At 45.2% G+C, this 17,313-nt stretch overlaps 1 protein-coding gene across 1 annotated transcript; it reads left to right on the top strand.

The window, feature by feature from the left end:
• Nucleotides 1-16,379: 16,379 nt before the first annotated feature.
• LOC134212598 (uncharacterized) lies at nucleotides 16,380-17,077 on the top strand. The gene is made up of 2 exons (XM_062690636.1): nucleotides 16,380-16,722; nucleotides 16,889-17,077. The coding sequence occupies exons 1-2, from the start codon at nucleotides 16,411-16,413 to the stop codon at nucleotides 16,973-16,975; spliced, it is 399 nt and encodes a 132-aa protein (XP_062546620.1). The 5' UTR covers nucleotides 16,380-16,410; the 3' UTR covers nucleotides 16,976-17,077.
• The last annotated feature ends 236 nt before the right edge of the window (nucleotides 17,078-17,313 follow it).

Here is a 17,313-nt window from a genome sequence, read left to right on the forward strand (position 1 = left end):
GCTCGCTCATCATTTTTCAAATGAGCTAAGCAGAGAAAAAGCTCGAAAAAAAAACCTTCCATGCTTCAGAGGACGCTCCCATGTGTGCTGTCGGATGAATAGATTCATAAATAACCTCACATAATGAGAATAATTTCTCCCCTTCAGAGAAGCTGATATGTTTGTGAAGCATTTGCAGATCAACCATGCGATTACGTAACTCATTTTTCATAGCCGAGGGCAACTCCGGTCCCGTCGGCGAATTGCTAAATTATTTTTCGATTGTTAGATATATTTACTGCCGAATGGGAAACTATTTATGTCCATCAGGCTTGTTTACGTTTGAGGTTTGACATATGCGCAGAGTTTTGCAATAGTTGATAAATTAAGCCATTCAGAATTTTTATATCACAAAAATTTACTTTAAATATATGTCAGTATTATTTGAAAGAGCACAAATTACGGATTACAATACTATGATCATGTCATGAAACTAATCACACAGGTATCAGAGATAATATCGAAAATACAGTATCAGTTCTATCCGCATGATTAAAACTGAATCATGATTTGTAATTAAGGGGCCCCTTATTGTCTAGACGCATTCCATTGTGTTTTTATATTTTCAAAATCAATGAACCTAGGTATTTACAAAAATTCTGTAACACATTGGCAATGGGGAAGTTTTTGGTGCAGCCTGCCTATCATCCTGTTACTTCAATGCATAAGTGCTCATTCGATGGATTACAAAATCGATTGCCCTCCGGTTGTCGAATTGCGCTTTAATGATCAGTCGATCGGGGTAGTCGCCGGTTGGATGGTTTGGCGAAAGTAATTGCTCACATACTCACCGAATGTCTCGTTCATTACCCGCAGAGGACAATTAAAGTCTGATGTGCTGACGGCTACCTACTGCAGAAACCTGTTGATGTTGATGCTTCACGCGGTCTGCATCAGTCTTCTTGCGTGTGGCCGATTTCAACATCATCGTACGCAAATAAACACTCTCTTCCTCCGATTCCAGCGCGGCCCAACCCATCAGATATGTCTGGCCAGTCCGTCTCCGTGACGCACGAAGAGCTGCGATGGGACAATCAGTGCACTAAATGAATAATCAACTATCAAAACAAGGAAGCATCAGCCAGCGCGCCCGCCGACAGTGAGAGTGAGGTGATCGCCTTAATTGTAGACCTTCTTGGGCTGATTAAACGAAAATTACCAAGCAATGATACTTTAGCGAGCTAAATTGGCATATTATGAGCTCAAATGCTGCCAGACCTTTTAATCATCGCTCGATGCGATACGGTCGAACCGCGGAAGGCAAACAAACAATCAATTTTCACTCGATCCCGCAGAGGAAAAAATGATGCAGTAATCAGACGTATTGATTGAATAAAAGTGACTTTGAGGAGTATGCGAATAATTGTTAAGATATTTCCACTCGTTCAAGATGAGACTTCATATTGTCAACAATCCGACATTGGCGATATGTATCTTAAATTATTTGCCAACGCCGACATGAATCCGATCGAACCCCGGTTAGAGACTGCTCTGCTTGTATTTAATTCGATTTTCATTTAACCTCTTGTAATTTTCCTAGAAAATTGAGCTTCTGTTACAAAGTTCCGAACGTTTTCTATAGCAGAAATTTATATGGGATTTTTTTTATCAATTTTCTAAAGAATGTAGTTATGTCACACTTCCTAAGTTTCTGTTGATAAGAGCTGAACACGAAGATGTTAGGTAATAAAGTCTCCGTCGCGGTATACAATGCTGGACTTCCGATTCCAATTATATATTTGTTCAAACGTGTCTAACCAGCTTCATCCGAGCCACTGAAAGAGAGTTCAAAATGTTGGTAAATGGCTTCATTCTTCACATTTCAACTCCTCCAGGCATGAATATAGGGAAGGTTATTTTATGATTTTATGTCCAATTTAATTGTTTACAAACAAAATTACATTTAAATCCATCACTGATGGGACTTCATAGTAAATGCTGTTTATGTTTCTCATTCAAAGCACAATACATACATTACCGATCAACCGACTGCACAAATAAGGCGAAAAGCAATCAAGCTGCCATGTGACAATAAACGGAACAACCGACAACCGTAGCACTGCCGAATGCTCATTCATTACACGGAACTATTAGCGAGTAAACCCATGAAAACAGAACAATCTGTATTTTCATTTCTGCTGAAAACACAGCTGGCACATATTTTGCAGCTAGATGTCGGTTGCCACTGGTAAGGGTATGTTGATTTGAATCGCCTAATAGCTTTGAGATTTTGAGTTTTTCCCAACAATGAATTGAGATTTTTACGAAATCTGTATAAAATCATTGCACGTAGATAAAGTTGATCAAGTATACGTTCTGATAAATTTAGACTGATGAATGATGACATTGTTTGAAAGGACGAATCGGCAGAACTGCTTCCGAGGAAGAGATCACATCCACCATTGCCTTAACCTGAGCCAGCGCCTACTTTTAAAGAAGGAATCACATCAACCATTGCCTTAATCCGAGCAAAGGCCTACTTTTCAAGAAAGGATCACACTCACCATTGCCTTAAACAGGGCTTGCGCTTACTTTTTACGAAGTGATCACATCTATCATTGCCTTAATCCTGGCAAAAGCCTACATTTCAAGAAGGAATCACATCCGCTATTGCCTTAAACCAGGCAAGCACCCACCTTAAAAAAGGTATGGCATCCGCCATTGCCTTAATCCGAGTCCGGACGAGCGCCTACTTTTCAAGAAAAAATCACACTCACCATTGCTTTAATCCGGGCAAGTGCCTTTTTTTACAGAACGGATCACCTCAATTGCCTTATTCCAAGCAAACGCCAACCTTTAAAGAAAGATTCACATCAACCGTTGCCTTGATTAATAAACATTGCTTTTTACTGGGCAAACAATGAATCCAATGGAGAGATAAAAACTATCATTGCTTCATACTCGGCTAATGCAAGCTTTCTACGAAATGATTATGTCTTTTCAATATTATTATCGACCGGTATTATATTCACCATTCCGGTCAAGCGACTAATTTGATGAACACCAAAAAAAATATGCTAAGCGACAAATTTAGTGAACACAGAAAAAATGTTAAATGTCCATTATGTTAAATGACACTCATGGCGAGATGGTTCTTGTCTTGAAGTGGGATACTGCTCAGATGAGTTCCGAATATAAAAGTTGACCGAAGAGGTTCTGGGAGATGGGGTACATGTAGGAGCCCTATGTCCAGTCTCAATCGTCCGGCGTAAATGCCTGAATGAGATAACCGATCCGGAGACCTGGTGGACGCACTGAGAGACCGGTGTATTCGTTGAACATAATCTAACCACTTCAGGCCTGCTGTGGGTGCTTAGACGACGATTATAAATCTTTTGACTGTAAGGAACCTGATCGCAGTAAGCTGTGCCGTAGGTGTGGAGCAGAAGACCACCAAGCTTCGCAACTGTCAGACCGTACCAACGTATCTGATCTGACTCCTCTCCCCCCACGGGCACAAACTACATACACCCTATCGATGTTCAGGCCTGTCCGGCCTCTAGAAGGATCTAAACATGCAAGTAACGAAGTTGAACTTAAACCACAACAAGGCAGCACAGCTACTGCTGCAGTGCTGCAACAGTCGGTAATTGAGTGTAGAGTTAGTGTTGCCTTGCTGTCCTACCTATACCGCATCTCTGCTGGAAACGGCAGTTGAATCGTGGACAAGTCCGAAATGGAGGCCATCTGAACTTGCTTGTGGTATGCCCTCCAGGAGATAATATCATCCCCTGACGATGAGGGTTTAGTCATAGCAAAAATAAACAGTGTTTACTTTTGTAGCTGGTACTGTCCTCTACGATGTAGTATAAAGCAGTACACTAGGGAGTAGGGTAGTTGATATTCTTGCGGGGAAACTTGCTGTTTTAAATCCATTAGTTGTAGCAGGGGACTTCAACGCGTGGGCAGTGGACACTAGAGGTCATATTCTGCTAGGGTGTCTAGCGGTATTGAACGGACCCTAGCAGCACATATGTTACTGCAACTTATATGTGATCGAATTCAGGCACAATCAAGTTGCTGCAACAATTTTTGTCTGACTTGTGCTGCACGAGTAGTTCTGATCAACGAAGGCCAAGTGTCAACATTCAGAAGAGCGTGTGGTGAGCCATGCATAGAAGTGACCTTCTATAGCGCAGGATGAACGTTGGAACCTGAATGGTCGGGTATATCCCGACGACGCACGGCTACAAAGCAAGACCATGTTAAGGGTGACTGGATTTGATTCCCGGCGCCGATCTAGGCAATTTTCGGTATGGAAATTGTCGCGACTTCCCTGGTCGTGTTAGCCTCATGATATACGAACGCAAAAATGGAAACTTGGCTTTGGCTTATATAACTGTGGAAGTGCTTAATGAACACTAAGCTGCAAGGCGGCTCAGTCCCAGTGGGGGATGTAATTCAAATAATAATAAGAAGAAGATATCCTGAATAGAACCACAGGCTGCTCGGTACAGCCGATCCAGGATGGCGGCAAAAATTGGTGCTCATGAAAACTCATGGAAACCCCCGGGTATTCGTTCGGCATACAGACCAATTTGCCTACACGACACAACTGGTAAGTTGTTGGAGACAGTGATCCTTAATAATTGTCAATCTATACAGTGTGTGCTGATGGAGATCATAGGATCCCTCTTCGTATTTGAGGCGATCGGGTCCTACACACTATGACTGGCGTCACTTCCTCTCCAGTAGTGACTCCGGGTCCACTGGCATGAAGCGAGAAACTAGCACTTCTCTGCAGGCACCATACAGTTCGTAGTCCAATGTTTTCGCAGAGAAGACAATTCAACAGCAGCAGAACTCTTTTATGGCGAATACATAAACCATGAACATATAACTACGGATGAGTCTATTTCAAACCGTGAAGTGTGTGAACGCTACTACGAGCCAAACGGTTGAGGATAAGTGCAAAAAAAGTGAGCTCAATTTTTTCACTCGTCTTCGCCCAAAGAGTCCGATCTGGCCAATTTCTAACAGGAAACAATGGGACTGGATTTCCCGCAGAATGCAACTTGTTGCGTGCAAATTAAAGAAAAGTGCTTCAAAAATGAGCTAGACTTTTTGAGAAATTTTGCCCATAATTATCCAAAAGATCGAACAAATTACGAAGGGCCCTTTTGCTCCTATGATTAATACCGGGATGTATTGGTATGCCCGGTTTGTATTGATTTGAGATAGATTTGCTCGTTCAATTAAGAAAAACTCCATGTGCCTTCTTCTTCTTCTTAGGGAAGATCCATTAATTACGTAACGCAAAAATTGGGCATTTTCAACCCCCCTCCCCCCATGTCACACTTTTTGAATGAAACATTTGAACATTTTGTATGGATCGTCACACTTCACTCAACCCCCCCTCCCCCTCTAGGCGTTACGTAATTTGTGGACGCTCCCTTATCGGCATTACATCCCCACACTGGGACAGAGCCGCCTCGCAGCTTAATGTTCATTAAGCACTTCCACAGTTATTAACTGCGAGGTGTCAAAGCCATGTTACCATGTTTGCATTCGTATATAATGAGGCTAACACGATGATACCTTTATGCCCAGGGAATTCGAGACAATTTCCAATCCGAAAATTGCCTAGACCGGCACCGGGAATCGAACCCAGCCACCCTCAGCATGGTCTTGCTTTGTAGCCGCGCATCTTACCGCACGGCTAAGGAGGGCTCCATGTGCCTACACACTTCGAAAAAGCCATGTAATTTTAGATGCTGCGAGACCGACACCCGCGAGCATCATTATTGATGCGAAATTGTGTCATGATAAATGTGAAACTAGGTTCACTTTGAAATTTACACGGCGGTATTATTGAAACAAAAATGATAAAGTTCCAGACGGGAATCGAACATTGGTCCGCTACTTGAGCGCCACTCACGCAACCACCTAGCCATCACCGCTTCATGGAGAAACAGAGATCAAAGTAAAACAGGTTCTACATTCTTCCGCGTATGTTCTGTTCATTGCATCAACCCGTCGGCTGCGTGTGTTGGCATTTCATACGTCCATCGCACCGGTTGCTGCGCTTTGGGTTCGATGGATGTAAATTTCAGTTTCTTTTTAATTGAAACTATGGCGATTGGACTGAAACTTTCGTGTGCATCCAAATTGACTGAAAAATACATCTCAATCCAAATTACGTCTTGCGTTATTGTGTCAGTGTTAACCATTACGTCACCTGTGACATTAATAATTTTTTGGTGTGACCTATTACGAATAACATTGAGTGACATCGGCATCTACATCGAACGAAATTGTTAGCAGGGCAATACCATTGTTTGGAGAAAAATGTCCCCAAATGTCTAGCAGTATTCATTGCGGATTTTCTTTCTTTTGATTGAGAATTGATTTTTATTCGCCCTCTTGCTTCCCATAGATTTTCCGTTCATCGACCAAACCGCTTTAAAGTTCATTTATTTATTTAGTCTACATCTAAACAGATATCACTGAATCAACAATTTGACGCCTCAATACACGGTTCGAGGCCGCATCTCTCCATCCTCGAATACGCTTCACGCTCGCCAAGTCGCTCTGCACCTGGTCTGCCCATCTCGCTCGCTGCGCTCCACGTCGTCTCGTACCTGCCGGATCGGAAGCGAACACCATCTTTGCGAGGTTGCTGTCCGGCATTCTTGCAATATGCCCTGTCCATCGTACCCTTCCGGCTTTAGCTACCTTCTGGATACTGGGTTCGCCGTAGAGCTGGGCGAGTTCATGGTTCATTCTTCGCCGCCACACACCGTCTTCTTGCATACCGCCAAAGATGGTCCTAAGCACCCGTCTCTCGAATACTCCGAGTGCTTGCAAGTCCTCCTCGAGCATTATCCATGTTTCATGTCCGTGAAGGACAACCGGTCTTATAAGCGTCTTGTACATGACACATTTGGTGCGGTGGCGAATCTTTTTCTACGGCAGTTTCTTCTGGAGCCCGTAGTAGGCCCGACTTCCACAGTTGATGCGCCTTCGTATCTCACGACTAACGTTGTTGACAGCCGTTAGCAAGGATCCTAGGTAGACGAATTCCTCGACCACCTCGAAGGTATCCCCGTCTATCGTAACACTGCTTCCCAGGCGGGCCCTGTCGCGCTCGGTTCTGCCCACAAGCATGTACTTTGTCTTTGACGCATTCACCACCAGTCCAACTTTTGTTGCTTCACGTTGCAGGCGGGTGTACAGTTCTGCCACCTTTGCAAATGTTCGGCCGACAATGTCCATGTCATCCGCGAAGCAAATAAATTGACTGGATCTGTTGAAAATCGTACCCCGGCAGTTACACCCGGCTCTCCGCATGACACCTTCTAGCGCAGTGTTGAACAACAGGCACGAAAGTCCATCACCTTGTCTTAGTCCCCGGCGCGATTCGAACGAACTGGAGTGTTCGCCCGAAATCTTCACACAGTTTTGCACACCATCCACCGTTGCTTTGATTAGTCTGGTAAGCTTCCCAGGGAAGCTGTTCTCGTCCATAATTTTCCATAGCTCTACGCGGTCTATACTGTCATATGCCGCCTTGAAATCAACGAACAGATGGTGCGTTGGGACCTGGTATTCACGGCATTTTTGAAGGATTTGCCGTACAGTAAAGATCTAGTCCGTTGTCGAGCGGCCGTCAACGAAGCCGGCTTGATAACTTCCCACGAACTCGTTCACTAATGGTGACAGACGACGGAAGACGACGATCTGGGATATCACTTTGTAGGCGGCATTAAGGATGGTGATCGCTCGAAAGTTCTCACACTCCAGCTTGTCGCCTTTCTTGTAGATGGGGCATATAACCCCTTCCTTCCACTCCTCCGGTAGCTGTTCGGTTTCCCAGATTCTGACTATCAGTTTGTCCAGGCAAGTGGCCAGCTTTTCCGGGACCATCTTGATGAGCTCAGCTCCGATACCATTCTTACCAGCTGCTTTATTGGTCTTTAGCTGTTGAATGGCATCCTTAACTTCCCTCAAGGTGGGGGCGGGTTGGCTTCCATCGTCCGCTGAACTGACGTAGTCATCTCCTCCGCTACCTTGACTTTCACTGCCTGTACACTCAGCGCCATTCAGATGTTCCTCGTAGTGCTGCTTCCACCGTTCGATCACCACACGTTCGTCCGTCAAGATGCTCCCATCCTTATCCCTGCACATTTCGGCTCGCGGCACGAAGACTTTGCGGAATGCGTTGAGCTTCTGATAGAACTTGCGTGTATCTTGAGAACGGCACAGCTGTTCCATCTCCTCGCACTCCACTTCTTCCAGGCGGCGTTTCTTCTCCTGAAAAAGGCGGGTCTGCTGTCTCCGCTTCCGTCTATAACGTTCCACGTTCTGCCGGGTACCTTGCTGCAGCGCGACCGCCCACGCTGTGTCCTTCTCCTCCAGAATCTGTCTGCACTCTTCGTCGAACCAATCGTTCCGTCGACTTCGTCCAACATACCCGACGTTGTTCTCCGCTGCGTCGTTAATGGCTGATTTGACTGTATTCCAGCAGTCCTCAAGAGGGGCCCCATCGAGCTCACCCTCTTCCGGCAACGCTGCCTCGAGATGCTGCGCGTATGCAGTGGCGACATCAGGTTGCTTCAGTCGCTCTAGGTCGTACCGCGGCGGTCGTCGGTACCGAACATTGTTGATGACGGATAGTTTTGGGCACAGTTTAACCATCACCAGATAGTGGTCAGAGTCGATGTTAGCGCCACGATATGTCCTGACGTCGATAATGTCGGAGAAGTGCCGTCCATCAATCAGAACGTGGTCAATTTGTGATTCTGTCTGCAGTGGTGAATTCCAGGTGTACCGATACGGGAGGCTGTGTTGGAAGTAGGTGCTGCGAATGGCCATATTCTTGGAGGCGGCGAAATTAATTAGTCGTAGGCCATTTTCGTTCGTCAGCCGGTGTGCGCTGAACTTTCCAATAGTTGGTCTAAACTCCTCCTCTTGGCCAACCTGAGGGTTCAAATCTCCTATGATGATTTTGACGTCGTGGCTTGGGCAGCTATCGTACTCACGTTCCAGCTGCGCGTAGAATGCGGCCTTATCATCATCAGTGCTTCCGGAGTGTGGGCTATGGACGTTGATTATGCTGAAGTTGAAGAACCGGCCTTTGATCCTCAACCTGCACATTCTTTCATTGATCGGCCACCACCCGATCACGCGCCTTTGCATATCGCCCATCACTACCCGAGTAGCACACATGTTGTAAACAAGTTTATATTACTCATATACGACCTTATTTAGTTATATATGAGTTACCTCAACCAAATCGGCATGAATTGTGTTGCTAGGGTATGAAAGCTGTTCCCAGCTCGTGTGTGTTGCCGCAGCTCTGGTAGATGGTATGATTACCTCTAAACGTTCGCACCATTGATCCCTTCCATCAAACCTCCTGCAGCGCTATGATGCCGAATCCACGGTCCTTGAACACATCGGCGAGTATGCGTGTGCTCCCGATGAAGTTGAGAGATTTGCAGTTCCACGAACCGAGTTTCCAATCGCTAGTCCCTCTTCGTCGCAGTGGTCTTCGCCGATGGTTCCGGTCCGTACTCTCTTGTTGATTGTTCGTTGCTTATGATTTTTTAAAGGCTGGCTTGCAGGGCCTGACACCAAACCCCCTAAATTTCCGGAGGACCATTCCTCCTTATTTCCGGTGGACCATGGTGCACAGTTTCACTTAGAGTCCCTCGCTGGTACTCGGACGATGATCAGCCGCCCCTAACATGGAGAACAGACGCTGTTGTGAGCCGATCCTGACATGGAGAACAGACGCTCAATAAGATTTGAACCTCCGGAGAGAAGCAAACCGCCCCTTCCTTGTCAGCATACGACCATAGTTCCCACCGGGGTTGGTTACCCGATCTTCCCTAAGGTTGCTCGTATCCCGGCTAGCACCGCGGGGAGGTAGGGATAGGAGTTGCTGGATAAGAGGCTAAGGACCGCGAGATGGGGTCTATTTTATTCCTTCAGGTACGCGAAGTACCAATGGTACGCTTTACCCAGCATTTGCCGTGCCCACTTGCGTAGTGTGAATCCAGCGGAGCCTGTGAGGGCGATTGTGTCTTCGACCAGCCGTTTTCCTTCTTCGGGGTTGTCGACGCCAGTGATCATATTGTCGACGTAAAAATCTTTCCGCAGCACCTTTGCTATGCTTGGATGTGTAGCTTCTCCGTCTTCTGCTAGCTGAACCATACAACGTGTAGCTAGAAAATGAGCGGAAGCGGTGTCGTACGTAACGGTCGTGAGCTGAAACACTTCGATAGGTTCGTCGGTGTTGTTCCTCCTCAAAATCAGCTGCAATTTTTGATCATGTGGACACATCTTGATCATCCGATACATTTTTGTAACATCGGCCACAATGCCGATCCGGTGCAGACGGAATCGAGCATGAATCGAGATTAGGTCGCCCTGAACCACAGGGCCAATCATTAGTCCGTCGTTGAGCGAAAGACCAAACGAAGTTTTGCACGAAGCGTCAAATACTACCCGCAACTTTGTTGTTGTGCTGTTCGGCTTCAAGACGGCGTGATGAGGAAAAAAGTTGTGTGCCGCCCCAGAGAAATCTTCTTCGAGTATCTTTTCCATGTGCCCCATTGTCACGTACTCCCTCATAAACTCGCAATACAGCTTCTTCAGCTGAGGGTTGTTCGATAGCCTTCTCTCCAGACTAAGGAACCACCGTTCCGCCACAGCCCTGGAGCTACCCAGATGACCGATTACGTGGTCCTTCCTAGGTAGGTTTACGATGAAACGACCATCTACGTCACGAGTAGTGGTTTTCTTAAACATCTCCTCATATGTGGGCTCTTCTACGGAAAAGGTACTCGCTATACAACAGCTCTCGAGATCCCAGAATCGAGCGGGCTGTTCTTGAAGATCGGACATGGAACACAACGTGGTGGATGTAGCGGGTACGGAGATCGAGCTACTGGGAATACATCCGGATACAACCCAACCGAATACGGTGTTTTGGAATGTTGGGCCGTTCTCGCTGAGCCTAAACTTTCCTTCCTGCAGCAGGTCGAGGTAATACTCGGAACCGATTATCATATCGATGTCCGATGTGTGGTAGAATCAGGATCAGCTAATATGATGTTCTCCGGGTGATTCCACTGGCAAGTTTCGAACCCTTCACATGGGAGTAGAATTGTCAGCTTCGGCAGGACGTTGATTCGCATAACTTCCTCGAACTCCGAAATGCTATCGAAACGTGGACTGATTGTTCCGCTAACAGCTTTCTTCGACACGGTCCCGGTATTACCGATGTCCTTCACCGGTAGATAATTCGGGAACTCTTTAAGCTTCATGCGTCGACAAAACTCGGACAAAATAAAACAATACTGCGAGCAGGAATCGAGCAGTGCTATGGCAAGCATCGAGCTTCCATTGGAATCGCAGATCCGCACAATGGCAGTGGAGGGAAGAACTTGGCGTGTGGAAGTCTTGGTTTGTGTTGGTAGGGCTGTGGTGAGTTGCAGTGTGTTTGGATAGCTTGTGGCGAACTGTGGGTTGGTGCTATACGATTGTGTATTGACAACTAGCAATGAAATGGAAGGTTCAGTGTGGTTTGTGGTTGGTGCTTTCTGGTGTGTTGGTGGTTCCGATTGCGTATGCTGTGTCTGTTGGTGCCTTTGCTGCAATTCCGGGAAAAATGACCTGACGATAAGCAGTTCATACACAGGTCGTTTCTCCGCACTGCACCGGTAGACAGGCACTTCCTTGGAGTTGTGCGACGATTCATAAAATTGCAGCGTGACTCCATCTAACCTTGAGCAAACCACGTGCACTAGAATCGTGCTCCAGGCGTCGGTGTTCTGTCCCATTTTCTGCAACATCTGAAGGTTTTTCTCGAAGTCGCTGATAAGCTGGCTCAGCGCTTCGAAACTTTCCTTCCGCATCGGCTCAATCCTGAAGATGGCATCCAGGTATGCCTTGACGATAAGCTTCTGGTTGTGGTAGCGATCTTCAAGTGCAGTCCACGCCACCGGGTAATTGGCAGCAGAAAATTCGACGGAGCTAATCTCTTGAAGAGCATCGCCAGTTAGCGACGATCGAAGGTACGTGAACTTGTCCATGTCGGTGAAATCTCGGTTCTCGTGAATGAGGCTTCTGAATGCATCGCGATATGACACCCAGTCTCGTAGCCTGCTGTCGAATGTCGGAAGTTTTATCTCCGGAAGCTGGAGATGGTTGTTCCGGCAGCCACAACTGACGAACCAGCGTTTGGTGATGGCTTTCGAACACGGCGTTCCACCAACGCGGCCTTAGCCTTGCAGAACCGATTTTCGACATCCGTAGTGATAGCTAAATTGATCTCTTCTCGCTTCCTTGATCCACTCTCCAGCCTTACTTTGCGAGCTTTCTCCGGTTCATCTGGATTGGCGGTTGTCTCATCAGCAGCTTCATCCAGCAACACCTCCACTTTATCACGCACTACAAAAAACTCAGACACACAATTTTCCAACAGCTGCAAACGAACTTTGACTTCTTTCTTATCGCGTTCTTCGTCAAAGTCTTGCAAGAACTTCTCCACAAGAACCAAACTGTTCAGAAGGCGCTTCTCTTTCTTTAGCAAACTTCTTAAGTTATCGGACATGATTGTCACTTTGTCACTCGCTAGTCACCCCGAAATCACTGTACGAAGTCTGCACTAAGAAGTTCCTTTGCACTGGGAACACTACACTGCACTTTACAATCTTCTCAGACTCTGCACTGCACTGATGACAGCAAATCGATCGCAAGTTCCACGCGCCGCGAGACGAACTGACCACCCAAATTTGACAACAGCGACGGGAATTCAACCAACGGAAATCGAGCCAACCAGATAACAGCGGAACGCAAGACCAACTAGCGACGAACGCACCACAGCGACCATATTCACTTCGATCAGAAACACAATATTTCGCATGCATAATGGAATTTATTTTTAATCGTCGCACAGTGTATCCAACCCACAGTCTAATGGCTCCCGTCATGCATCGCAAGCCACAGACCACACATGCAATAGTGTACTTCCTTTTATCTGCAGCCAGTCCGTAGTCGCCCAAATCGATCCGCTCAAATGTCACCACCCACTCTACGACGATTCGCCAATTGCTTGACAAGGATTCGCTTTCGCAGTGCCAGCTCAGCACCAATCTTCCGCTATAGTAATCCGCATCCAAACTTGAATTTATTCTTCGTCACCCAAGATGGCAATCCCAGCGCGCCAACGAATCACTCGAAATGGCGAATTTCTTTGCACTTTGTTCGCACTCCACAAAGGCACTTATTATCCGGCACCAGTGTCCTTTCTTCCACGTAGCACTATTGAACCGCGCACAAAAGTCCTTTTCCGCGGTTGATCCGGCTCGAAGGACCAAATATGTTCACGCACATAGAGCGATTTACGCGTTATCAACCCGGTCGAAAGGTGCGCGGTGTTATGCTTCTTCTTCTCTTCTTCTTCTTCTTCTTCTTCTTCTTCTTCTTATTGACATTACATCCCCACACTGACTGGGACAGAGCCGCCTCGCAGCTTAGTTTTCATTAAGCACTTCCACAGTTATTAACTGCGAGGTTTCTAAGCCAGGTTACCATTTTTGCATTCGTATATCATGAGGCTAGCTGGATGATACTTTTATGCCCAGGGAAGTCGAGACAATTTCCAATCCGAAAATTGCCTAGACCGGCACCGGGAATCGAACCCAGCCACCCTCAGCATGGTCTTGCTTTGTAGCCGCGCGTCTTACCGCACGGGTAAGGAGGGCCGCGGTGATATGCACAATATGGAATACACTAGGTTTACATGATACCAGAAAACTGCACTTTTTGCCTTTGATTTGAACGAACTACACACTTTATTTTGGGAACAAAGTACAAGCGGTGTATATTTCCGTTTGAAAGTACCGATCGCGGCGGAGGTTTATTGCTAACTAATATATCAGCTGTTTCTGTTCTGCTGCCTCTACGCAGTATACGGCAAAGCAGCAGACGATCGTGAGGCGATCGGCACCTACCTAGCAGTATACGATACAGCGACCGCCGGGCATTCTAACTGCGAGAATGAGTGACCACACGCTAGGGTGATTCTCGCAACATAGCTTCAAAAACTAATTTAGTGTACATTTGGCACAATCAGTTGGGAAAACCAAAACTTTCCCCATTTTGTTGAAACATCTAACATTTCGGCGAGGCAAAACGCTCTAGGGGGAATTACTTACAATGTACATCGCGTCTCCATACACTGTCCATAACAGAACGCTGAATCGCCGACGCGTACGCGTACGTGGTGCGTTATTCCCAAAGAGCTGCCAGCTAGAAGGCGTTTTGCCTCACGAGTTTTCCGGCAACGAAATTTGACATACAAAATAATTGCTTCAAAAACTATTACAAAAATAATAAAAAATTAGTTTTTTTTTCTGCTGCTTTTTATCTTTTCTGCATGTACATTGAAATACCTTCTCATCTTACTTCGTTTTGGAAAGGTTCAAATTGTTCTCAAAATGTAAAATTGCATTTTATTTACAAAAGGGGTACCCGATAAAGGTTTTGCCAAGGTCGCTGGGAGTTCACGTTACACCTCTGATTGCCCCTTAACTAATGAAACTGAACTATTTATTATAGATAAAATCTTGGTTTCGGCGCTCCCATAAGGCCTGGCGCCCTTGGCGTGGGCCAACCTGGACAACCGCACGCTACGCGGCGCTAACAGCACTCGATTGGTCCTCAAAATAATGTTTACCAAGATCGATGTCTTTTAATCCCATTCAAGGGTCCATACAATGAATTGAACAAAGGTGTTCTTATTCCTTCTTTTCAATCTCGTTTTGTTTAATACCACCAATTTTCGTATCGCACACCCTTAGCAGTGGAGCTACAAGCCCCGAGCCATTAGAAAGCAAAGATCGTTGCTTAGAACATTAGAACCCGAGTAGCATCGTACGGTTGTAATGTCGTTGTTCTTTCGAGGAAAAGCGTCTTTATGGGTACAATAAACTACAAATGACTGCATGCTAATATGTTTTCCAACAAACGAAGACGGGCTCGATAACGACAGAGGATGTTTCGGGATGCTGACTCAGTGGTGAAGAGATGATCGAAAATGAGGGTGGTTCAAATTTAAAACAGAAAAGTTCTTAACTTTCATATTACTACATTTTGTAATGCGATTAAAATGATAAGTGGAAGCATGGTGGGCAACGCTCTGAAACCATACATTTTCAGAGTCCTTTCCAAACTATACTTGAGAATAAATCCTAAATTAAATCCCTTCTTTTAATTAGCTCAGAAGACTGGAATAACTGGAACTGGAGTCTCTTGAGCCGCCCTATTCACCTTGTAGCTTATTATTGGACAGATAGAGACGAGAGGGATGGGGGCGATACATACACGCATAATGTTTGCGACTTGCGACCGTTGCGCTTCTCCGCCCTCGAGGCACATGTAGCAACAAATAGCATTAGCACGATATCATATTTCCTGGATGTTTTGGCGCTTCGTGTGTGCAACGACTAACGACTGGGAAACAATGTACGGCCGAGGACGGCGACTGAAAGCGATCGACAGGAATTATGGTGGCAATTAGTGACCTGTGAAGTGGGAGCGTGTCATTATCATTACGGTCAATCGCCAAGTCGTGGGATTCCGCCTATTGATGCGGTTCGGGAAGATCAGCTGTAACGAGGACTTGTTTGTTATAAATTAGGCTCAGAGCGTTGATGAGCTTGGTGAGATAAACACAACTAATAATATTATGTTATAAATATATTAATATATTACTGTCGGATTCCATTCTTTTTAACACTACCGTTATGTGGCAATGCTTCCTTATTTGCATTTTTAACTAAATCCAGTTGAATTTCATAAAAAATAAAAAAATAAATCGCTGCTCATAAAAATATTCATTCATTCGACGGGAAATTTTTACTGACTTTATCACCCATATTATTCACGTTCCAACGCCCTTTCGAACAAAAGTAGATACGTCGGTTAAACATGACAAAGACTAGATATTAACTTGGCGAATCACTCTGGATTGTTTTATTCAAACACCGAATTTACAAAACACGTGAATAGTGGCGATAAATCTATCTGTCTATCTATCTTTGTATTTTGATGTATTCCTTATGGAAAGCATTGCCACTCTTATCGATTTATTCATAAAAATTTGAATAATTCTTCACCAACTCGATGATTTCCTTCTCTACTCGAGAGCTTTTCAATTTTCAATGACATAGAGTTCACTGTTTGATGTATCAACCACCGGGATAGAAATCATAAAAAATATACACCTACCTACTGATTAGCTCCAACAATTGTTTGTGACTACTAATTACAACCAGACTGCACACACATTCCACTTTTGTTGACTTTTTAGTTCGAATATGCATAAACTTCGTTCCCTGTTTCCCAACTACTTCAACTATGAAGTGCCTCCAGTTAACATTTTTCACTTTGTGCATCATAGTGAAAGCTCATCTGTCCGAAAGTTTTCCACAATGTTGCCCGGCGATGTGCTGCTCGTGTGGTTGCGGTTCCATGCAACGGTCATCCGACGAGCCAGCCGACCCAGCTATCAATGACGGACAGCAATCGGCGGAAGACCTCCAGCGTAGCCCACTTCCTAAGAAAAGCCACTACAAGGTCGATCGTGGTAAGGAAACGCCATGGGACAAAACTAGAACGGTAATCAACGGGGCCGAGGCTGTGCTGGATGTTGTCAATTTCATAAAGGAAGTAAGTATGGAAATCATGGCAAATATGTATGAGAGGGTTGGAGAAAAAGGGGTTTCCCATGTCACTTGGAGTAAAAAAAATTCTGCGGGTTATTTAACTTTAGGTGTAGTCGTAGACATTATACAACATATTTAAATTAATACTCTATCTTGATTTCTGCTTCCAGAATGTACCTATGTTCAAGAAAAAACAAGAAACAAAGGCTCCTGAGTTGGGCACTAATTCAACGACATCGATATCTGGGCGGAATTGAATGCTTTCTACGATATAAAAAAACTCTTATTTCGAATAATTGTGTTAATTTGGTGAAATATAAAATAAAATTGACTTATAGACTATTCAGATCATTAGCATTTTAGCATTAGCATTAGCATTTAGCAGTTCACACAAATTCGTAGGTGGTACTCTCAGGGTGGTACAAGCCAAGACTATTGTATGAGAGTAGCATCACTTTCATCTGTTACCACAGATATTGATTTGGGACTCGGACTAATCACTAACTCTTAGATGCAAGCAATGCACTCTCCAATAGTCGAGATCGAATCTATACCATTTCGTCGAAAGACATTTCGTCGAATGACATTTAGTCGA

This window comes from Armigeres subalbatus, chromosome 1 (genome assembly GCF_024139115.2).
Source record: "Armigeres subalbatus isolate Guangzhou_Male chromosome 1, GZ_Asu_2, whole genome shotgun sequence".
Classification (NCBI taxonomy): Eukaryota; Metazoa; Arthropoda; class Insecta; order Diptera; family Culicidae; genus Armigeres; species Armigeres subalbatus.